Genomic DNA, 26,325 nt, shown 5'->3' with positions numbered 1-26,325 from the left:
AGCACGAAATTTGTTTTAAGGGGTGGAGAAATGTAAGGCCCTGTAATCAATTATCCGGTAATTTGGCATAATTAGAATAATTATTGAGTTGTAAATTAAAATAATTATTTATGTCAAATAATTTTAGAAGTGCGTTAAAAATATGCATTTTAGAATATCGGAGTTATAACGATATAAAATACATATAGAGATTGAAATAACACACGAGAGCAAAATAAATTCAAAACCCGATCAAATGAGCATGAGTTATTAATTTTAATAACTAATTTATATTATAGGGACAATAAAAAATATACGACTCATTTTAAATTTAATTAAATAAAAGGGATTTTGACTTTTTTAAATCGAAATAAGGGAGTTGACTGCTGTTAGTTAGGTGAGTTAATTTATTATGTCATTAATTAGTTAGTTAGATTTTACTTTTTTTAAAAATATTTTTTTTAGTTGATATATCTCTCCCCAGTTTTCATTTATTTTCGTTATTTCTGTGTTCTTCACGACAAAATAATCAAAAATCATTTGAAAATTTGAAGATTTGTAGAGAAGTTAGTATATACTCGAATGCTCTGTATTGCTATATTTGTTTCAGTTTAGTTCTGATTTTTTTTTTTGAATTTTTGTGAGTGGAGTTAGTGTGAGTATTTACAGTCGAGGAACATGTTTATTATTGTGTGGGTCGAGAAGGTGGATGGAGTGTGAGTCGAGTATGATCGTATGTGCTAGGTCTGGATANGTTGCAGCTGGAGAATTTGGACTTCAAAACACGAGAACTCAACAGATTTTGTGATTCGTACATACTGCAACACACACAATTGTGACTTGACTGGAATGCGTAGAAGACATCGACAAGCCAGCTCATCTGTTGTTTGTGATATGTTGGTAGAGAACTTTGGAGGACAACAGAAAACACCTCAACCAAAATCTATCATGACAATGATGCGGAACAAGGGGGTTGAGATTACCTATTACAAAGCCTTGAAAGGCAAACAACTTGCTCATGATATCTTCAGAGGTGATCCTGAAAGAAGTTTTGGTCTTCTACCTTCATATTTGAAAATGGTTGAGAGAATGAACCCTGGTAGTATCATAGATTTAGTAGTAGATGAGCATAATAGATTCAAATATTTGTTTTTAGCATATGGCGCATGTGCAAGAGGATATAGATGCATGAGAAAAGTGGTATCTATTGATGGTACATGGTTGAAAGGAAAGTACGACGGTACTTTACTTGTGGCCTCAGCACAAGATGGAGATTTTCATCAATATCCTTTGGCTTGGGCCGTTGTTGATGTAGAATCCATTGCTTCATGGAGTTGGTTTTTGACGAAGCTCTTGGAAGTAGTGGTTGATGAGGAAGAGTTGGTGATTATCTCAGACAGACATCCGGGCATCATTGCTGCAGTTGCGGCAGTTTACAAAAATGCACATCATGGTCATTGTATATGGCACTTGTCACAAAATATGAAAATTCGTTGCAAAAAGAAGGGTTGTACCGAAATGTTTATGCGGTTAGCAAAACTTTACAAGCAAACCGACTTTGACTTAGAGTACGAAAAGTTTAAGAAAATATATCCTGATGCTGCAAAGTTTTTGGATGAAAGTGATTCATTTGATCGGTGGACTCGAGCATATAGCCCAAGATCTCGGTATAACATTATGACAACAAATGGTGTTGAATCAATAAATGCAAGATTGCGTGAAGAAAGACAACTTCCAATCATTGCACTACTAAATTCTTTGCAGACATTGACTACATCTTGGTTTTCAAGGTATCGAAATGCATCCGTCGCATCAACAACAAATTTCACTCCAACCGTTGAATCGATTGTGCGCGAAAGGTTTAATATTGGTCGGGGATATCAAGTTTATGAGCTAGTCCGTCTTGAGTTCGATGTTCGAAGTGCTACAACCAGTGAAATTGTGGATTTGGAATCCAAAAAATGTACCTGTAGAGAATTTGATATTGACAAGATTCCATGTTCTCATGCAATTGCAGCGAGTTACTTTTGTGATGTCAATTTTTATTCCTTGTGCTCAGAGTATTATTCTGTTATGATATGGTCTTTAGCTTATGCTGAGCCAATTTATCCTGTTCTGAATCAGAACGAGTGGCCACTCGATGATTTGTTAGTACTGCCACCTGTGATCAAAAGAAGACGTGGAAGAAAAAAACAAAACAGATTTCCATCGGTTGGAGAATTTGGTAGAAGATAGGATTGAATGATATGTAATTTGTTTTAATTTAAAGACATTGGAGAATTTGGCAGAAGATAAGATTGAATTAAATGTAATTTGTTTGAATTTAAAGGCTATCGATTTGATTTTATTAATATGTAATGTGTTTGAGTTGAATTTTTAATTTTGGGTGGAGGGGGTGGTGAGTGGGTGGAGTGGACAAGATTGTGCTTTAAATTTTAAGTTTGGGTCGAGTGGGTGGTAAATTGTTGGGTCGAGTGGGTCGAGTGGTGATGTTTGGGGTTTGATTTAGGGTTTTGTTTAGGGTTTAGGGTTTGGGTCGAGTTTGGGACGAGTTTGGGTCGAGTGGTAGAGAGATTTTGAATTTTGATCATTTCATAATACATAAGTCATTCTATACATGATTAGAACGTAAATATATAAAAAAAATTTAATTGTGTAAACATTTTAATATGAGTTATGTATTATAATTTAAGTGTGTTGGTTAAAAAAATCATAACAATATTAGACGAATGTATCTCTTATCGGGTTGAATTTATGCTCGACTAAAATTCTTAACAAATTTTTTAATTCCCATAAAATATTTAACAAATTTCATAATAATAGAACCTAGAAAACTCATAACATGTAATACTCGACTCAAATTAAACTACTCTAACAAAAAATTGAGTATATTGTGTGGCGCGACCCATTCAACCCAATTTTGGGTTGAGTGGGTCGCGCCACACAAATATTGGGTTGAGTGGGTTGCGCCACACAATATATGTGTGGCGCGACCCACTCAACCCAAAATTGGGTTGAGTGGGTCGAGCCAAAAAGAGCTACAATTTGTGTGATTAGAAACAATAATCCTAATACAATTCAAATCACAACTTACTTTCATTTTTTATGGTGTTATATAATTGATCAATTGATGAATCATTCTCTAAATATATTTTTTGTATGAGATCGTTATTAGATCGAATGTAGTAAAAAAATATCACATAAATTAACTAAAAATCAATATAAAGTATCATATAAATGTTTTAATCCAACTATCATATAAATGTTTTAATCAAACGACCATAATTTATCCCAAATACAACAACAACAATAATGCCTAAATTCTTCAATCTTCTGATCGTTCAATTGATAGGCATTTTCCCTGAACATGGTATAACCTGCTGTCGCTAAACAGTAAACTCCACATTCACCGCTGCAATGAAAAAACAAACATAAATTATACATTGATATACATTAAACAATAATGAAATAATAATTTTTTAAAAAAATTAACCTGATTTTTTGAGTAGGAAAATTATTTGGCCTATCTATTCTCCATCTTTCCGAAGGATCAACACCAAACATATGTGGAAGCATAAGTGACAAAGGGCTAATAAGTTTAAGCAATGTCATGCCCGACCTATCTACGCTGTGGTCAGAATCCATGATTGTGATACTCTTATGGTTAGGCAAAACCTTTAACAAAACCCAATGCCCAGGAAGATGAAAGGGTATCAAAATTATGTTGGCTTTGTTCCATGGAATAGACGGCCACTCATCAATTTCTGCTCTCACATAGGGCATCAAACATTCAATATTACTCTGACCGCCCTCATTGAAAGCACTCGAAACCAGCTGATGAAAATCGACGTCCATCAATGACACATCCTGTGACATTATATGTGAGTACGCCGTTTGTAATTGGAGCAACCCTCGACAACATTCTTGAATATGCTGAAAATGATAAAGTGAAATATGTTAATTATTAACTCAACGTAATAAACAAAAGAAATAAGAAAAAACTTACTGTCTCAGTCAACCAACAACCAGGTGTCCCCAAGTCACGAAACCACGAGCTATCGTAGGACGAGCACATCCCAGATATCCTCATATCTGCCATACAAGAATTAATCTCAACACTCACTCGTGGCCACGATCTATTGGCGAACACTCTAACTCTTTTCTCAAAACTCAATGACATCATATCATTCTCAAAATGATGATGCAGTTCCTCATCCGTAATAGGCTCTTCCTCCACTGTAAACAATCTTAACTTATGACCCGTAGTTTTTTCAAAAGCACGAGTCCAAGACGGATCATTCACGAGTTGAATATTTTGATCCACCTCATCTGCTCTCATGAATGGAATATCTTCAAATCTATGCCTTGATGTTTGGCCTTGATCTGAAAAAATAATACATACAATTTTTTCATTTTTCATACTAACAATTAAAAATCATATAAATATCAATAAAACTTACCAACATTGGCACTCATTGAAGAAAATTTCTCAAACATATCCTTCAAACTCGAGATATCGTTCTGCATATTTTTCATTAGATTCTTGATATCGGCTTGGTCCTTTTGTATCGTCTCAACTTTATCCTCCAAGCTTGTGAAACGAAGTTCATACATATCTTCAAGAGATGTATGATCTCTATGCATAGATGGAGGAGACGGTTGATTCATGTGTGAAGGACTACGAGATGGCCGAGAAGATTTTCTGACTTTATCTCGAGATGATCTAGAGTATGTATGGAGAAACCGTCGATCCTCAATCTCAGTCTGTACACCCACTTCATCCTCTGGGTCGTCCAATGGATTTTGAGTGCAAACTACTTTGATACCTTGGCAAATTAACTCCGTAATGCGATGGATTATCACATTATTAGAATCAACAAAATAGCCAGTCATATAATGTACGGACAACAGCTCCTCCGTGGTGGGAATGAGCATCCCCAAAATATCCTATATTAATCATTAACAATAAACATGAAAATTAATTAACTGTTAACAAAAAATGTATTAGAAAAAGTAAATAAAATGAATTTTTTGTATTTACCTTGGTATACATATTTTTAAAAGCTTTGTTCACATCATCCATGGAAGGGGAATGATTTTTACTCCATTTTCTAGTCAACCAATGACACATCCGAGGTATCGGTACATTGGGACCTTTCCGACGTCTAGCAAACATTTCAGTGATTGCCGGAAAATATTCATAGGCCAAAATCTAGAACAAAAAAACACATCATTAGTATGATACAAAATAATAAGAATATTTCATTTAATAAAAAATATTTAATTACCTGTAACGGATGAATAAATCAACTTATATGGAAGCTACCGCATCCACTGAAATTTGGATCATCCCCACGGAGTGCTACCAAATTCTCATAGCTTCTGAACTTAGTTTCAAGATTTTTTCTAAGTCCATAAATAACTTCTTCGAAAGCTATGCTACCCCAGGGATAGTTAATAAAACTATCAAAGTTATTAACTAATCTAATCCATTCTAAATCGATTGTTTCATATTTATTCTTTCTTTGTCTACCTAAAACACCTACTACGAACAAAAGACAGGCCAATTTCAACTTCTCAATGTCTATCTCTTCCTCTGACTCATTCTCATATTCATCCATTCTATCTATTAAATCCCCCAAACTTATACCGTCACTTCCTCCAAAATGTCTCAACCTAAATTCATCTTCGTCAGGTATCATAGGATAAACGTTTGAACAATTTAGACCCGTTAACAAACAATATTCTAACAATGAAAATCGCAAAGGTCGTTTATGATATATCATCCAAAATTCACTACTTTCACTATCATAAGTTTGCCTGCTCATCAAAAACCATAACAATTGATTCGAATTATTATAATCCTTCGCACATGTAATTAAATTACCAAATTGAGTATGCTGCACCAAATACTCTATCTCTTTCTCATTTAAAAATGATATAATGTTCTTACATATCTCAACGTATCTTGATCCTAATGTTAACTTGCATTCAAAGAATTCATTCCTTCCGAGTTTAGTGGGAAAGTAAATCTGCAGACAAAAACAAAAGAAACATATTAGTGATCAAAATTTAAACAGTATTCGTGCCTCGGAGAAGAATTGGGTCGTGCTCGAACCAAGCGCGACCCAATTGGGTCGTGCTTTCGGCACGACCCAAGCGCGACCCAATTGGGTCGTGCCGTGCTCAGCACGACCCAAGCGCGACCCAATTGGGTCGTGCTCTTCTTGTTTTGCGCTCTTCCCGAAGGGCACGACCACGACCCAAGCACGACCCAATTGGGTCGTGCTCTTCTTGGGTCGTGCTCTTCCCCCGAAGAGCACGACCCAATTGGGGGAAGAGCTTCCCCGAGAGCAGCAGCTAAGTTGCTGCTCACGGACGCTGCTCACGGTCGAGCTCTTCACGAAAAGCTCGACCCAGGGCTCGAGCCTCCACCCACGGCTCGACCCAAATCTAGCTTCGGTAACAAATTCAAATTTCAAAATAAATTTCTTACCAATACGTGATTTTCTCGTTGGATTTCTTGCAGATGAATATTTTCTAGACTCATCGTTAATTCTTTTCAAAAAACCAGAACAATGATGCAAGATGGAAGATGGTTTGAGTGTGCAGCAGCTGCAGATGGGGAAAACAAAATCTTGGGTTGAGGTGAGAAGGAGTGGGTCGCGAAGAAGGGAACGAGGGATAAGTCTGTAAAAAAAATTTGTTTTGTGTTATAATAAAAAATTGGCCCAAGTCTACTACTAATTAAAAAAATTAGATTTTAAGTAGAGGATAAAAAAGTAAATTCATCTCCACTCCCTTTTATTGAATAAACACGTACAAGGCTCCCTTTTTCCTCATTTCCCCTTATATTATACACATGCGTACATACTTTTTAGCAAAGGGAGAAAGAATCAGAAACCCCAATTCCCATTCTCGTAACCAACACCCCAACCCATCTCCTTTTCTTGCAACTCGTCAGTCTCCCTGCTTCAGCTAGCCTCAGCCGCTCCGCCTGAATTTCTCAAGCCATCCATTGTGAGATGCAGCTGAAGACATAGAAGATAGCAGCAACCAGAATAGAAGTAGATCGAAGCAGATTGAAGCCGAGCGAGTGCTCTGTTTGTGAGCCATTCTTGCCCGAGTTCTTGTCTGATTTTGGTGAGTGTTTTGTATCGTTTTCTTGGTCGATTAATGTCTTTTTTGTGAGGATTTGTTAGCAGCATTTTTCACCTGTTTTCCAGTCATCTTCAGTAGAGCTTTAAGGTATTTTTGGCGAGCTTCGTTCAGCTTCACCTTGAGACCGCTAGCAACGAGAGTAAGCTTCGAATCTTGTGTTTTCCAGGTCCAAAATTCCAACTTTTTGCTACTGATTTTCGAGTTTATGTGTATTGTGTGCTAAGAATCTCGATTTGTGGTTCAAATAGAACTTGTAGATCTGTTTTTTAGCTTTCTAGAGCCGCTAGAATCATCGAATTTCAATAAGAAACAAATTTGATATGATTTTTCTACCAAAATGTGTCAAAACAGAATTCTGCATTTGAGCTGTGTAGAAATGTTTCTGTAATTTGAAAATATGACCTTATTGCAGTTGGAGTTTGGAATTTTAGTTCAAATAAAAGTTGTAGATCTGTGTGTTTTCTTCAAAATGAAACTTGAATATTTAAATTCCAGTAAAAATTGAGAAAGTTATGCTTGTTTTTCTAGAACTGCTCAGTGTGCTAGATTCTGTCCGCGAAATTCGGATGTAGCAGTGTGTTCTTGCAAATTCTGAGATTAATCTACTCAGATTCAGAAGATGGTTTCAACTGGAAAAATTATATAATTGAGTTTTCTTTCATTTTCAATTGACGGATATTGATTTGAGTTAATATGGAGCGAGTTATGAATTTTAAGCTCTTAAGTGCCGAATCTGGAATTGTAATAGAATGTAGTTTTCATGATCGGCTTATTGTTGTTTTGTTTAGGCCGATGATCTTGAAAGAAAGTCGATCTCTGGATTTGTCAATTTGGTATAGGTATGTTACAGCTCAGTAACATACGACGGTAAAACATAAATTATATTTTAATTGTCATTCTGTGTTGCACTGATCGTATCTATGACTTGTTGACTGTTGTAAGTTGTTAAATGTCTTCGTTGTGTTATATGTTTATTATTGTGATATATTATTGATATTTAGCATAGGGCATACTGTTATGATATTCATGTTGAGCCCTATCGTTCTTGTTAGGCCGTTGTTGATATCCTTTATTATCTGGCACTGTTGTTTATCTTAGGATTATGGTGTGGCTGATAGGCCTATACACATGAGACCGTAGACGTGATTGAACAATCCCGTGGTTAGTACAGCATTTTGAGGTGAGCGCTAGGATTGTGTCATCTAGTTCGTTCTGTTGTGCTATCTGTTGTATCGTATCAGCTGTATGGAGGCCGAGTCAGAGGTGTTATTCCGCACAGCCTTGCTTACCTCGCATACTTGGTAGGCGGTTTAGCTGCATGACGATGTAGCTCCCCTGTGTGTTGTTGCTCGAGCACTATTCTAGTTGTTATCATACCGTTTATTGGATACTGTTATCCCGATTATCGTTGAGCCGTTCATGCATTGCATATTACATTTTATTATATGATTATGCATGATTTATGTTTATTGTTGTTATTGTTGAACTGTTTCATACCAGAATCCTAACCTCAGTTGTTTTCTGGGGGGAGGGGGAGGGAGGGCTGCTGTGGTTGCTATTGGGCACCATGATAGATCTTCCGAGTCGTTTTGCAGCATCAGGCCGAGGTTCCTCCAGTGGAGCTCAGGATTGAGGTTGGATTGCTTGGTTCTGTTCAGCGGCGTCTCCCAGTTAGTCTATATGTATGTCTTGAAGTTTGTTTCAGTCTTGTGTTGTTGTTTATTTGCCGGGGAGATGCCCCGTCTATCTGTAAAGATATTGGTTTTTTGTGATGTTCTGAGTCGTCCCTGTCGTTTTTATGATCTGGTGAGTACTTGGTAAGTTTTAATTTCTGCTTAGTACTCGGTTTTTGTTTTAATGACTCTAGTTGGATTATATTTTGATATAAATTGCTGCTTGAGTTTTTCGGGATGTCCTACTTACGGGGAGATCATGACGAAATTTTTCTAGGCCCTGAGGTCCATTTTAAAGTATTTTAAACCTTTTTTCCGTTGCTGCTTTAAATCAAATAATTATTGTTTGATAAATTAATTGTCATTAGAGTAAATGAGTCTCACAACTAAAATCAAACACAATAGAGAAATAGACACAAAAAAATGTGTTTGACACTTTCTCATAACAAAAATGTTCCCCAACATAATAATCTATCTAATCTACACATCTATACATATTATAAACGTGTGAACCAATGTCAAAGTTTTTCTATTGTGTATTGTCAATTTTGTCCTTAATTTGTACATACATGAGAAATTTAGTGAGGATGTTTTTGTAAAATCAGTTATTATGATCAGGACAAAATGTTCAAACTACATTTATGTTAGATAATGATCAAGTTGCCAAGAAAGCTGAAACTCTAAAATTCTTAGATTTTTATTTTCTTGCTGATGAATTGAACAAATTTTTTTCACAAAAAATATTAATTTGAAAAGATTGAAATACCAAAATATATTGGTTTTATTTGCTTATAGATGAAGTGAAAAGAATTTTTCACAAAAAACTTAGTTTGTAGATTTTTTTCACGAAAAAGTTAATTTGTAGAATATTAAAATATCAAAATTCTTTTGTTTTATTTTCTTGTAAATAAAGTGAAAATATTTTTTCCACAAAAAAATTATTTGTACAAGGATATGATGTTAAATATCTTTTATTTTACGTTAATTAAGATTAATTATTTTAAAACAAATAATTAAACTAATTTTCTTTTTGTTTTATCAAGGTTGGTGCCATGAATAAGGTTCGACATTTAATTACATTTACAAAATGATACAAGAATTATCATATATAAATATAGATAATCCTAATAAATATTTCGTTATTATTTATTCTATTTATATTTCTTTATCTAAAAGAAAGTCAACTAATAGTTTTCAAAGCCTTGGTTTATTATTAAAATTTAACGATATAAGATTAAATAAATATATTTGTATTAATTTTAACTATTTTTTCCTCTTTTTAAAAGCTAGAAACTATAACAATTATTTTATGAGAGATTCTTGCAATTAACGAAGGAGTATTTTTATAACAAATATATATTGACAAATCAGTTACAACTTTTTCTAACCTTAAAAGATATATCTTTGAATGTAAAATTTTAAAATTATGATAAATAATTTTTTATAAAAATTAATCATTAGCATTACTCACTATTTCTCCATAGGCAATGTCAAAATTATTTGATTTTTATTTACTTGTAGATGAAGTGAACAGATGTTTTTCAAACAAATATTTGTTTGAATGTGATTTATTTTATTTCGTAGATATGTAATCTTTTGAATGATTTTATATATGCAAGAAGTTTATCTTTAATTTGGTGTGGATGTTTTTGTAAAATCAATTATTATGATGATGTCAAAATTGTCAATCTACGTATACTAGGCAAGGATCAAGTTGCCAAGAAGACCGAAACTTCAAAATTCTTTGTTTTTATTTTCTTGTAGATGAATTGAACATATTTTTTTCCAAAAAATATTAATTTGAGAATATTGAAATACAAAAATTCATTGATTTTATTTGTTTATAGATGAAGTGAAAATAATTTTTTCCCAAAAAAATTAGTTTGTACAATATTGAAATACAAAAATTCTTTTGTTTTATTTGGTTGTAAATACAGTGAATTTTTCCGCAAAAAAACATAATTTGTGTAAGGACGTGATGTTAAATATCTTTTATTTTACAATAATTGAGATTAATTAATTTACAACGACGAATTAAAATAATGAAACCAAATAATTAAATCATGTGAGTTGGTGTTATGAAGAAGGTAAGACATTTAATTACATTTCACAAAAATGATATGAAGCATTATCGGATATTGAAGAAAGACGACCTTATAAATATTTCGTGAGTATTTATTCTATCTATATTTTTTATAAAAAAAATCCAACTAATATTTTTCAAAGTCTTAATTTATTATTAAAATTTAATAATATATGATTGAATACATATAGTTTGACTAATTTTAACTATTTTTCGTCTTTGTAAATGTCAGAAACTATAACAATTATTTATTTGATAATCTTGCAATTGATGAATATGTATTTTTATAAAAGATGGATATAAGAAAATCAGATATAGCTTTATGTAACATGAAATGACATATTTTTGAAGTTAAATTTTTAAAATTATTATGAATAAATCTTTACAAAAATTATTCATTAGCATTACTCAATATTTCTCCTTATGATTGATAATAAGAAAGGTCAAAATTATTTGGTTTTTATTTGCTTGTAGAGGAAGTGAACATATATATTTCACAAAATATTAAATTGAATATGATTTGTTTTATTTTGTAAATATATAATTTTTTGAATGAGTTTATATATGCAAGAAGTTTCTCAAGAAAATAATTAATATATAAAAATTTAATACTTCCAATAATATAGTATGAAATATTAAAAAAATATGTTGATCGTAATTTTGAATTTTTGTATTTAAATAATATATTGCATAAATCTGTTATATCACTAAGAGTTGAACAATTTTTGATAAATATAATATATTATTAATTAAATCATATTTTTCAGTTGTCTAGAAGATGGAATAACCAAAATTAATTGGTTTTATTTGCTTGTAGATTAAGTTAAAAGATTTTTTTACAAAAATGAAATATAATTTGTAGAAGACTGAAATAACAAAATTCTTTGGTTTTATTTGCTTGTAGATTAAACGAAAAAAATTTTCCACAAAAAAAATTAATTTGAGTAGAGACCTGTAGAGGCATCAAACAGAGAATAATATACATTTCTCTCAATATGGACAAAACGATTTAAATAATTTATAATTGAAGATATTCAAAATATAAGAAAAAAATTCAACAACGAAAACATTGAATGCAAAAAGATATTAGTAGATTCCGAACAACAAAAAATTAAAAAGAAAAAAAAACGATCATCAAATGTCTTAATTGTAACGATATTGAAATATAAGTAATAGAAGAAGATAACAACACAAGAATGAACATTAAGGATAATGAAATTATTGCATGGAAATATTTTCAGCATCAAAACTATTGTAAAAAAAGTCGTCCAACAAAATAATCAAAAAATACAGATATGAAAATGAAAATGATTGACATCGACAGCACCATAAGATTTGCTAATGAAGATGATGAGAATATTGTTTTTTCCACTTAGAAGAAAAAACTGATGACAAAAAAAATCGTCAAAGCAATAAAAATTGAAAATATAAAGGAAGAAACATTTGACGTAATAATTTAATTTAAGGTTTAGAATATTTTATCTATATTGTATTTTTAATTTTCATAAATCAGCAAGACGTGGTAAAATAAGTGGTCAACGCTATGTATTATACTTTTTTCTTCTCTCAAACTTAATTTTAATAACTATTATGATATCAATTCTATGTTATATTTTCTTCAATGTCTAATTATGCAAAATTATAAGATTTATTACTAATATGTTTTTCAATAACTATTAATTTATTTAGATTCTGCTTGAATGAATTGATTTCAAATTCATGGATTAAAATTATAATTTTATTGTTAATAATGAAACAATAGATCAAATCTTGAATCTACACATGACTTATTTACATATTATTATTTATATAAATTAGAATGAATTTCAAATGATATCATTATTGAGTGGACTTGAAATATATCATAATTAACATGAAATACTATTATATAAACATGAAATGAGTGGATTTGAAGTTTACGATGTTACTTCTCCAAATAATTTGAATGCATTGAAATCCATGGATTTGAAATCCTTCCATCCAAGAATAAACTTAGATTTAGGTGTATTCAATGTAGGAGATTTGTTAACTTTTAATAACTTTTGTATATTTTAAAAGTCTAGATGTATTCAATTAAGACTTTTACATACTCCATAGAAGTCTAGTGGTATTCAACATAGACTTTCATAGAGTTTTAATAAGTCAAGTGGTATTTAACATTGACTTTTAATAACTCTATAAAAGTCTATAGATATTCAAATTTTCAATAAACTTTTAATAACTTCATGGAATTCATTAACATACAAACATTAAAGCTTAAGGTACAATTATAAATTGTGAAAAATTGTATTTGGTTCAACCCAAAGATTTTGATGGATTTTTAAAACTTCTAACTCATACACAAGCTATTTATTTTTCTCTCTGTCGCTTCACATCACCTCTCTTCTTACTTTCTCTCCTCTCATCTATCTATATCATTCTCTCAAATTTTCGAAATCTATCTCTATATATATTTTCATCTTTCATTTTCAAATTTTTCATTTTTTGGTTGATTGTTCATTTAATAATTTTTTATTTTAATATCATAGGAAATTTTGAATTCTAAAATTAATTTTGTGATTTTTAATTTATGATTTATGCAAATTAATGTAACATTCAATAATAATAAAAGATGATCCAAAAAATGTCGTTTAATTTTTAATAATTGAATAGCCTCGCAACGACCATGATTTTTTAAATTCTTTTTAGCATTTTCAATTAATATATAAGCTATGATATTTTTATACAAAATTATATCCACACAATGCTAAATAATATTCTTTTCACATGTATATTATCAATTCAAAAACAAGACTATAGATTAATCAATTGATGTATTTAAAGAAAAATTACAAACATGCAAACAAACCCATATATATACACATGTAAGGATTAAACGATTTAACTTTTAAATAAGTATATTTATTTATTAATATAAATATTGAAAAACTATTTCAAACTGAATATGTTATATATATCAATTAATTATTGGTTCAAAGAAATTAATAAAAAATAATATGTTATAATTAAGTACAAAATGTATAAAATTATATTAAAAAAATTCACAAAAATCTATAAAAATCTTGCAAAAAAGTTTACATGAATCCACGTAAATCTGTGAGAATCCATAAAAGTCAATAAAAATCTATCAAATCCATAAAACTCTATCATTGAAAAAGTCATCAAAACTCTAAATTGAATACACATAAAATTTTAAACAAATATCTTTTGCACTCATTTTATAATACATATTGTACAAATTATATTACATTGAATTTCCTACAGATAATGTTAAAGGTACAACCGATATATCGTACTGCGATATTTATGACAATTATATCGTGATATTTTGTTATTATCTAATGAGATTTTATATTTAATCTATCATGAGATTTTGATAAATGAAATTTTTGTATTGATTGTTGTAAGAATTATTGTACAAATTTTCTGTAAATTTTCTGTATAAATGAAAATGTAGCACTAATCATTTTCTACTGACTAAAATAACATGAAAATCATTAATATATAATTTTCTGTAAATTAGTCTCTTCTGATCCCATTTCTTTAACAACAATGATTGATAATAGAAGTGTATTTTCACGTGCGTCGCACATGTTTTTACCTAGTATTTTTTTCTATATAAAAACATGAATAATAATTATCTCAATTGTGTATTTACTTTTGTGCCCTTAATATTACTTACTTAATTTCCAATTTCGCCCATTGCTTTTTTGCCATTAATATTTTTAATTTGTTGACCTTTGGTGTTCTAAATCGAATATATTTATTATTACCAATGAATTGCGTTCCAAACTTTCATCTTCATCACTTTATTATATTAATAATTTAGAATTAATTGATACAATTCAAGTAATATAATGAAGTATTTCTTGATTGGTGCATGCATCTTGCTCTTACTTATTTCTTCCCTTCGTTCTATCATCGATAATAATATATAACAAAAAATACATATACATATTTGTTTTATCTTCAAACGTATTTGTCCCTCATCTATTTTCTTTTGGAGTTTCTTAGCTTTGTATTTTGCTTTCGGAGTGGTGGAAATGCGGGGTACAAAGGCAGGGGCAACATGCATGTGCTTTGGTTTATAAGTACTTTGCTCTTACTCATTACATTCATACTTTGCTTTGTTTGTCTTCAACGATGATTGCAACAAACCTTCATGAATATATTGGATCCAATGTCGATTCTGTTCTGCCAGAATTTGAAAATCCTGCGATTTGTTGTGATAATGGAAAAGTTCAATTATCCTATGAGGAATTGAAGCAGTCAAATTTAGGAAAAAAGCAAGCTAGCTAGAGCATACGTACAACTGCATTTTGGCATTCACTCCGTTTGCAATAAAAATAGATAAGAAACTTGCTTCTTCTACGTTTTGTGTTTTGGGTCAAATTTTAATTCTATTCACTTCCTCCATTAGTCCCTCATAATTTCTAGCTATATTTTTGGGATATTGAAATTAAAATAGAATGAAAGTAATCGAAGATTTAGAGCTTTGTGGATATGACGATACATGAGCTGGGTTGAACTGTTGTACGGATATAAATCTTCTATTCACTTCCTCCATTAGTCCCTCATATTTCATTATAATTATGAGCCGAGTTGAACTGTTGTACGGATATAATCAGTGAAATCATCTCACAAGAAACTTATTTTTATTGATAAATACATTGTCAAAATACGATATTGGTAATGTGATTTTCAAATTCATTGGGTTAACTTGAAAACTACAAATAATATATTCAAGGACAAAAGTGGATTCAAGATAATTTTTTTTTAATCGAACACGGAATGATTAAAAATCAATTAGTTGGTAGATTTAATTCATTAAATGAAGGAAAAAACTTTTTTTTAATATATAGAAATATAAATTTGAAATTTTATTCTTAGTACCATTAATTATATCGATAATTGATAATAATTAATAGCAAAATATTTGCTAAACATCATCAATATATAATAAGTACGTAATAATCTACATTTCCGAGAGAAACAACAAAACAAAGCATGAATTTTGAAATTTAACGTCTTATAAGGTACTATAAAATAATAATTACATACATATATCCCAGAAAAGTGCATATATCTATTTTCTGACAATATGTTTATCGTATTTTATTTTTAAATTCTAAATTAGTATCGAGTTTTTTGATATCGTATTAAAAAGAGTGTATTCAATCTATACTTTTAAAGACTTTTATGGAATTTTAAAATCTAGAGGTATTCAATTTAAACTTTTATATACTCTATATATGTTTAGTGGTATTCAACATGGATTTTGATAGAGTTTTAAAAAATCATGTGGTATTCAAACTTGACTTTTTAAAACTCTCCATAAGTTAAGAGGTATCCAAAAAATCCATAGATTTTCAAGAATTCTTATTTTATTATTTATGTACAAACCTTGAAGCCTTATGCACAATTACAAAAAATCTAAAATATTCTTCCACCTATACCAAAGATTTTGATGGACTTTCTTTTTTGAAAAATACGCTTTCTCTCTTCTATCTCGAGCCGTCTCTAGGGTTCTTCACTCTCTCAAAAAAATTTCTTCTATTCAAAGGTATGATTGGTGATTCTTGAATATATTATATTGCCAATATTTATGTGTAAATAGATGAATTGTTGTTTTTTCTTGAATCATTATGATTATTGTATTTCATAAATTTTCTTTCATCTCATGAAAACGATGAATGATATGATGTATGTGTATATATATGTGTAAAAAGGATTGTGGTAATAGTTTGGTGGTCCTTATTCACCACATATAATATAGGGAATAAAAATAAAAATATTACTTTACTTGTAGAAAATTCTTTTGAAAATAATAGTTTGATTAGAATCATTCATACGTACACAGCAAAATTGATTGTTCTTATATTGAAGTTTAATTTTTGACTTATTTAATCGATTATTTTATACTTTTAAAAATTCGTGATTTTTTAATAGGCCTTTATTATTCACCACATATTATACAATGTTTCTTTGTTTGCTTTAATGAGTGTGGGAAGATAACGCCATTTTTCAGCTGTTAGGAGTAGAAGACTTAGGAGCATAGTAATTTTTCCTTCTCGACTGTGAATCCTTTTATTTTCTTGCAAGTATTCATTTTTGTTTCAATATATATACTATGAAGGTATGATGCATTTTTACACATGTAGGCTGATGTATTTTTAATGTTCTAACATGTTTGACAAAATTTAAGAACTCTGTGTTTATATTTTAATATAATTATTGAGATATTTAACTTCTACCTTTTCTTAAGAAATTATAAATGGACGATTCACAAACAAAATATAATTTGTGGACGACTGAGGAGAGCAATGAATTATTAAAACTCATGGTCGATGCTGCCATGAGAGGATGTCATGATAAGAATGGGATGCTGAACAAAAGAATAGTGGAAAAAAAATATACTTCCTACTCTTAACGGAAAACTGGGATTTGAAAAGACTTTCGTACAATATCAAAGTCATTTGAAATGGTTCAAACAATGATACAATAATTATTCTAAGCTTACACGTCATAGTTCTGGGTTTGGATGGGATCCTGAGACAAAGAAATTCACGGCTAATGATGAAGTATGAGATGAATATTTTAAGGTGAGAATCTCAAATTAGAATAATAAAATTTACATTTTTCAATTAAAATTATAATTATTTTTAACACTTGTTGCTTTTTGTTTTTTGACAGTCTCATCCTAAACATGAACATTATCGGACAAGCACTTTTGAAAATTATGAAGATTTGAGAATTGTAGTTGGGAATGGAACAACCACCGGAAAGTGTTCAATTGGATTAGGAGATGACACTGATGCGAGAACATTTGAGACTGAACAAAATAAAAGTACTAGCTTAATAGATGATTACATGTTTGATTCCGATAGTGGTGAATTCATTCAAAGTGAAAGGCAAGAGTCTTCATATCAGCCTCCTCTTCATGAGGACTTTACTTCTCCATTACCTTCTCAACCAATGAGTTCAGAGGTTCCACCAGCCACTAGAAAACGAGATAGGATAGAGTTTGAAACAAAATCGAGCACATCAAAGAATCCTGACCAAGATATTATGCATAAGCTCTCTTTCAACCTTAAGAAGGTAGCTTCTAAGATTGAATCAATTGGTGATGTAGATGATAATTGTTGGGATGCTATTAAGGAAGTCCCAAACTTAAAGAATCGTACTCGGTACAAGCTGCTTGACTTGCTTAATACTAGATCAAAGAAGATGGCTTTCCTGAAAATGACAATTGAAGAGCGCTTGGAATGGATAGACTATAAGTTAAATGAATGATTGATTTTTGGTGGCATATATGAGTGATAAACATTGTGTTAAAATGTTTACTAATATTTTTTTGAATTTCTTTTTAATTATTGAACTGATAGCGAATTTGAACTTTTGGATTATTTCTATTCTATAATTACTTCGTTTTTTTATTGAACATATCTTGTTTTGGTTAGACATATGATGTATTTTCATGGATTCATAGATTTCTTTATTTTCATTACTTGTTTTATGCCATGTGGTTAATTTAAATGTCAAATATCAATGTGCACAACGTAGATAAACAAATGGAAGAAGAAGAACTGGGAGAAGAATTACATGAAACTTTTGAGTTTTTGTTGATCCAAAATTTTGATATCCTATATGTGCTAAATGAGCACATAATTAACATTCATAGAGAACGTGTTCATCCTCCCTTAACTAGACAATCAACAACTACAAGTGGATACGATTATATTCATAGAATATTAAAAGAGGATCCAACAAATTTTCGAGAAATTTACAGAATGTACCCCGATATTTTTTTAAAATTATGCACCATTCTTAGAGAAAAGAACACCTTTACAAGACACAAGATACATTTGTGTTGAAGAAATGATTGCCATGTTTTTACTTATTGTTGGTCAAAATACTCGATATTGCTTGATTCGTAAAACATTTGGTCAATCACACTACAATACTAGTCAAAACTTCAACTGTCTTCATCGGCACAAGTTTATGAAGATGACAACTTTGATCAGTTATTTGATACTGAAGAACAACAACGAGCAAAAGCTAATGCATGGAGGGATACCATAGCCGATGGAATGTGGAGCGATGTTGATCAAATTGTCAATAATGATTAGATTTTTATTTATATAAAAGTCTACTTATTATTTTGATTGTTCATTTAATAAAATTTTATTATGAACTTATAAAAATATTGTTCATTAATATGTTGAATTGACATAAAGAATTGAAATTTTGATTTCATTAATATGTTAAACACATGACACTACTATAAAACACAATATAAATAGATACGGAAGAAATTGTGAAGAAAGTCAATCACCTCAGTTGTTTCTCCAGGATGGAAAAAGCACAAGGTTATATAGGACAGATGCATGGTACTCATCAATCCACAGAGAGTTTCAAAAAATAATTTTAATCAGTTATTATAAGTTTACAATTAATTTAAAATAAGATATCTATTACTTGTTGTAAACAGTGACATTAAATTTGTGGGACAATATTGCACGTTTATTGCAAATGAAACAAAGCAATAAGCCCATTTTAGCATTTTACAACGTGAGAACAAATTTTTATCTAGGTAATAAATTAAAAACCATGAAATTTATACGGACTTTTACATTTTTTTTTTAAAAAAACACAAACTCTAATGTTGTGAGATATTTTAGGTATAACACAGCTCGGGTCATAAGCAACAACAGTAATGCTACTCAATCCTTATTGCAATCAAGCAGAAGAGATGAAATCATGGTGCACACTTTACTTCTTTTTTTTTTTTCCCTTACGAGATGATACACAATTTAATTCAAATTATTATTGTATACAGATTCTCGAAAAACTTGAATAAAACAAATGAAACATAAGTAAAATAATTAAGAGACAATGAGATCAACTAATAAATTAAATTGATTGCAAAATTTGTCATGATACACGAACATCGACGTATTGCAGACCAACGACAACAGAAATAAGTTGAATGACATGTGGATAGCAAAAAAAAAAAAATCAATGATTCAAATGAAATCATCATTCAACAATTGGTTAGACATAGAAATACGCTTCAAAAGGTAAATTATAATTATTTCATTACAATTTAGGATAAATATTATATGTGTTAAATCACAAAAATATAAATGTCAAATGGAAATAACATAAATATATCAATATAGAAATAATTCTATATACAAAACATTATTAATTCACATTTATATTATATAAATAAAAACTAATAAAATTATTTTTGTACATTCAAAATAAAATTTTGAAAACTTGCTCATGATTCGGCTAAGAAACTAAAGTAAAGCCCAACATTGAGTTGATATTTCCCATACAAGAAACCGTACAATCTTGCTCGAAGATTCCATGGTTTCTTACTCAAAGATTCCATAATTTCTTGTTCAACCTTGTTGTGTGGATCTGGAAAATTATATTTCGATGGATGTGTTGTGTATCTATGTTAACAAAAATTTTTGGACAAGAACAAAGTAGTAGGCATCTATGTTAACAAAAAGACCGAATATGGTTTAACTTGATAGCGACGATGGTGGTAAAAATGAAGAAGTTGATTCGGAGAAAAGTGACGAGAATAACTCTTCTTACACCATGGACTTTGAATGTAGTGTTTTTGAAAAAAGACATTAATATCCCAAAAATTGACAAGAGAATAGTTTCATCTGTTAGAGATTTTCTCAAAACTAACACAATCATGTTTCTAAACATATATAAACATGATAAACAAATATGCGGAAGCTAAATTGAGCGTTACCTCCAGCCATTGTATCATCTTTAAGTATTTTGATTTTCCTCCGATTGAAGCCTTCTAAACACTCCAATCTCTCTATAGATGGTTTATTATTTTGTATGAGATTTTATGTTTAGGGGCCTCAAACGTTTGTATATATAGGCGTCTCATACCATCAATGAGTTAATGCGGGAGCACGAGATTCAAATGAAAAATTGTTTACGCATCTCAATTTTTCTAAAGTTGAGGCTGCGTACACAAGTTTTGTCAAAAAATGTGTGCAATAGCCGTCGCCATTTTCGACACACGTTTTTTTATTTTCCTTTTGAATTTTCATTCTAATACGTGCCATAATTTCTTACATTCTCCCACTTGACACATATACATCTAATTCACCATAGGAGAAAACAAAATACATGAATCATGGCGACCGGTTTTCTAAAAGCGAGTATGATCTTTCATGTATTACAATGCATTATGCCTCTCAAATCTGTATAAATTAATGAATAAACCCAATGTTTATTCGAGGTCCAACTTTATTGATATTTTTCTCAAGATAACTGAATATGTACATAACTGAATATGAGAAATATCATAACTGAATGCGTTTCATTATCAACACCAAATGTATATAACATAAATTTATTATGGAATCAAATCCATCAGTAATTACAATATGATCCTTTAACATCTGAAATTTGCATGCCTTTAGGTTAAAAGATCATCAATTCAGTGCTAACGTGTTCAATGACCAATTTATTAACACGTTCTCCAATGGTTTAAAATACATTATGTCGATATACTTAATTCGACCACCGCTTTAGTCACAAAGTTCATAACTGAATTGTAGTAATATAATCTTAATGGCTTAGATATAGAATCCATAATTCTAAGCCCATAATGAAACTCCTTATAATACACCACACAATAGTGCTTCAATGACGAATTTTGACTCAATAGTGGAAGTAGCAAATCACTTTCCAAATTGTCAATTTGTCTCACATAAGCATGTAAAACTTTTAATACCATAAAGATATCCCAAAACATTTTGCGGCTTTTTTTAGTGGTCAAATACTTATATTACTCTGATAATAATTAAGCTCCCACTAACATTCTGGTATTCATAATGGACCACAATATTCTCAACAAAACTTAATGAAGAGATAACATTGTAAAACCTGAAATACCACTAATGTGAGACATGTTTCAATCCATATCGTTTTTTTAATCTTGAAATATTAAATATTCATCATCACTAGAGAAGAATTCTTTATGTTGTTTGATGTTGCCTAATGAGACTTTATTTGTTCTGAAGACTAATCTAAAAATGAATGGCAATTGAATCAACTTTCAGATTTCATTACTTGCTATTGAATTTTTTTTATCATTCAATATTTTTATGAGTATTAAGAACTACAAGATCATGACCAACAATTTGTGGAATTTATATGATTGGTTTCACAACACACTTTTTTATTGGAGGATGTTGTGAATAGCTATCAATACATATAACTTGTGTGGATGAATGAGCATCATAATGATCAATATTCTTAATTTGATCGCTCCCACTAATCAAGTCATTCTCAAGAAATTTTGAATCTCTTGATTCCACAATCTCATGATTTGTGATGAACATGATGTATCTGTCATAGTACCTTGTACCCTATATAATCTCATATTAATAGTGCTCATTAAGCATGTATGAAGAATAATCTTCAATTTCACACCTTAAAATTATAAACTTTGATTTTAGAAATTAATATCAGAGTAATAGCAATATGCTAAAAAATTAATGAATACATGCTAATGTTATTAAATGAAGCAATAAACCATCTGTCATGTTTTACCCATGTAAATCATGATCTACATATGAATCACTAACATAAAAATTGTCTGTGGACTGAATTTTAATTCAATTAGATTCATTCAATTTAATGATATAACTATTGAATTATATTCAATTCTTAATCCATGTGGATAAATTAAGAAAATAATTCAATATTGTATCCTAATTATTTATATTTAACATAACAAAATTTCTTATGGGATAAATTTCAATGTTCAAATATAATTAATTACAATTTATATCCCTTATAACCAAATGTGATCTTCATAATTTATGTATAATTTTAATTCAATCAAAGATGTTGTGGCTACTCTTCAATTAATTAAAATCATACGAATCACAAGGATATTAAATTCTTTATGCATAAAATATTTATTCTTCATAATTATTCATCTCAAAGTATTATCAAAATGATGAATAATTTTATATAATTTTTGTCTGTTATAACTAAATGTGATTAAAAAATTAATGTATAATTTTAATTCAATTAAAGATGATATAAATATTTTTTAATAAATTAAAATTATACGAATCACTAAGACATTAAATCACAAATTTTTAAATATTTATGCTCTTAATAAATGTCTTTCATGCGATCCTCAGCCCACTTAATTTATAATTTTGCATAATTAAGGGCGCTGTGATCAAACCTTAATTATTTAAAATTAGACGGTTCACTAGACATAAATTTTGATTTTATAAATGTCCTTTATGTGATCCTTAACCGACTTAATGTATAATTTCTCATAATTAAGGGTGTGGTGGCTAAACCTTAATTATTTAAAATTATACGGATCACTGGACAATTTTTTTTATTTATTTATTTTATACTTAATAAGTGCCCTTAATGTGATCCAAATCTGACTTAATGTATAATTTCTCATAATTAAGGTTGATGTGGCTAAACCTTAATTATTTAAAATTATACGGATCACTAGACAAAAATTTTGGCTTTACTTTAATACTTTATATAATAATTTTTTAGTAACATAATCAACATTTTCCAAGAGTGCTCTTAGGAAAGATATGTAGTGCTAAGGTCCTTTAAATAGCTACCTCCTAGTCAGAGCAACATTCCTCAGGGAGACAAGTGGCAAGTTGTAAGGCCCGAGATTATATCACCTTAATCCGAGATTATTTNCTATGAAGAACTCCCCAGATCATGTTTTCTTATGTCACCTTTGTAATTATTATTCAACTTAATTATCCATATTTATGTGAATCTTTATAAGTCAAAATTTTTCATTAAATAACTTTATATTCACATTTTTACTTAATATGAATAAATACGTTCCCCATCAGTTTTTCTCTTCAATCACAGTAGTGATAAAGTAAGGATCACATTTACGTGAAAATGTGAGCTCCTTATCAGTTTTTCTCTTTTATCAGATTAGTAATAAAGTGAAAATCATTTATTCATTTGTGAACATCTGAAATATTTTATTTTATTATATTATATTCATATCTTACTTGATATGTCATTTCAAATTATAATCAACTTTATATAATTTAATATGAACATAATGTGAATATTTATGTACCAATTATTTTTCAATATTATTTGCATTTTAAATTTCAAGAATAAATACAAACATAATATTAAATTTGCATGTACACATCAAACACTTATCCATAATATTTGACATTATATCTAACATGCAAAAATAATTTCTAAACATATATTAGAAATTACGTCGAACTTGAAATTATTTTAATGTGTACAAATTATTTGACCAAATGCAATATGTATACCGAATTATACATATAAATTAATAACACATTAATCATTATTTATTTATTTATTATTATTTTTATTTAAATAATAAATAAATTCTTTATCGACAATTGATTTGTAGATCCCGTATTCATCAATTATGGGTCTCGCATTAATTAATTAATTTTTTTAAAAAAAATTATTTAATCATTCCTACAATTGCATTTAACTCTCATTCATTATGCAGATAATTTAATTTTCATTCACGTGAAAACCATTTCATTATATTGAAGCATCTTCTTCTTCCTTCAGCAGAAAATTTTTTAGAAACTTTCGTCTTAAAATATATTTTCTCACAAAAATAAGAAAACTGAATATCATTTTCAAGACTTCAAGGTGCAAGCGAGAACAAAATTCTCAGGTAAGTTTCTTAATATTATCACGTCCGTCCTCAAATTTCAAGTTTCTTATGCAAAACTCCCAAAAATAATTTCTTAAAGTTATTGATATGAAACAAATATTTTCAAGGCAGAGGTATCACGGCTCTGATATCAAATGTTAGAGATTTTCTCAAAACCAACACAATCATGTAAGGTCCTGAAATTAATTATCCGGTAATTTTGGCATAATTAGAATAATTATTGAGTGGTAAATTAAAATAGTTATTTATGCCAAATAATTTTTGTAGGTGTGTTAAAAATATGTATTTTAGAATATCGGAGAATTTAACGATATAAAATACATATAGAGTTTAAATAACACACGGGAGCAAGATTAATGCAAAACCGGGATTTTTGAGCATGTGTTACTATTTTTTAGTAACTAAATATACATATACATACACACAATTTATCTTGTGGAGAGAGAAAGGAAGAAATCAGAAACCCATTTCCATCAACCCCATTTTCGCTACACTTGTAGCAGCTGCGGGAAAGTTGCGATATCTCCTCCGTCCGGCGTCCAAATCACGAACGGTTTGAGGGGTTTTCTTCCTTACATCAGTAGCTTCGTTTTGAACCATGAATCGCTACTTTTGATGATCGTTTTAGCCCCAATCGAACCCTGTTTCATGGCTGTTCCTGTTCAAGTTTCTTGTTCGATTTCAGGTGAGCTATTGCCTGGTTTTTCTTGGTTCTTTGGAGTATTTTGAGCAAGGAATTGAAGCTTAAATCTTACCTTGCTGTTCCTGCATTTTCCAGCTAGTTTTCAGTTCGGTTTTTGGTCGTGAATAGTGTTTTCCGGTGTCTTTTCCGGCGAGTAGCAACATTGGACCGCTAGCGACTAGTTTATACTTCGATCTTGGTAATTTTTGGATCCAATTCCAGATTTTTCGGTGCATAAGTAGGCTGCCCCGAAGTGTAATTTTACTCGCTTCGATTTAATTTCGCTTTGTCGATTTTAATGCATTATATTGACGTATATATTGGGTTTATATTGTAGGTTCGATCGTTGGAGAGCTTTGAGGTATAAATCGAAGAGTTTGTGAATTAGTATCGAGCTAATCGTGTGATTATTTTGGAGAATTACGGTTATTTAGTTGAAATTTCAGAATTGTTGAAATTGATTTGGGAATTAAGTTTTGATAATTAAAAATCAATAAGTTGGATTAATTTAGTTTTATTGGCGAATTGTGAATTATTCAACCTATTTTTATCATTGTTAGGTCGAGGAGATTAAAGTTGAGCTTGTTGTGATTTTAGAGTCGGTTTAGGTATGTTACAGCTCGGTAACATACAACGGTAAAACATAAATTATGTTTGATTGTCATTCTGTGTTACATGGATTGTGTTTATGAATTGCTGACTGTTATAAATTGTTAAATGCCTTCGTTGTGATCTATGTTTATTATTATGACATATTATTGGCATTTAGCATCGGGCATACAGTTATGACATTCNAGCACCTGATGACGTTGTTGCAGGTAACTGTTTTATTTTTGGTTATCCTGCATATGTATTGATTGATACTGGTGCATCGCATACATTTATTTCTGAGAGATTTGCATTGATGCATGCATTGCCTGTTGAGTCCCTATCTACTGTAGTTTCTGTTTCTTCTCCTTTGGGGAAAGGTTTGATATCCGTGACTTCGGTTAGATCTTGTGTGCTACAGTAT

General features: G+C 30.0%; 2 protein-coding genes across 10 annotated transcripts in view; both read left to right on the top strand.

Annotated features, from left to right (window-relative positions):
• The first annotated feature begins 828 nt into the window (after positions 1-828).
• LOC140988407 (uncharacterized) lies at positions 829-2,214 on the top strand. The gene has a single exon (XM_073457425.1). The coding sequence runs from the start codon at positions 829-831 to the stop codon at positions 2,212-2,214; it is 1,386 nt and encodes a 461-aa protein (XP_073313526.1).
• Positions 2,215-8,436: 6,222 nt separating this feature from the next.
• LOC140987895 (uncharacterized) overlaps positions 8,437-26,325 on the top strand; it is a 26,017-nt gene continuing 8,128 nt past the window's right edge. For 2 of the 9 annotated variants that reach the window (XR_012177232.1, XM_073456626.1), the window contains exons 1-3: positions 25,334-25,568; positions 25,651-25,674; positions 25,874-25,921. The gene's annotated coding sequence lies outside the window, so the exon portion shown is untranslated. The other 7 variants (XM_073456625.1, XR_012177229.1, XR_012177235.1 and 4 more) reach the window with 7 other exon arrangements.

This window comes from Primulina huaijiensis, chromosome 11, assembly GCF_012295235.1.
Source record: "Primulina huaijiensis isolate GDHJ02 chromosome 11, ASM1229523v2, whole genome shotgun sequence".
Taxonomy (NCBI): domain Eukaryota; kingdom Viridiplantae; phylum Streptophyta; class Magnoliopsida; order Lamiales; family Gesneriaceae; genus Primulina; species Primulina huaijiensis.
This window is presented reverse-complemented; position numbering and strand designations above follow the sequence as displayed.

Bases quoted from the DNA above. Each gene is read 5' to 3' on its own strand.
- LOC140988407 (XM_073457425.1), top strand. From the start codon at position 829: ATGCGTAGAAGACATCGACAAGCCAGCTCATCTGTTGTTTGTGATATG.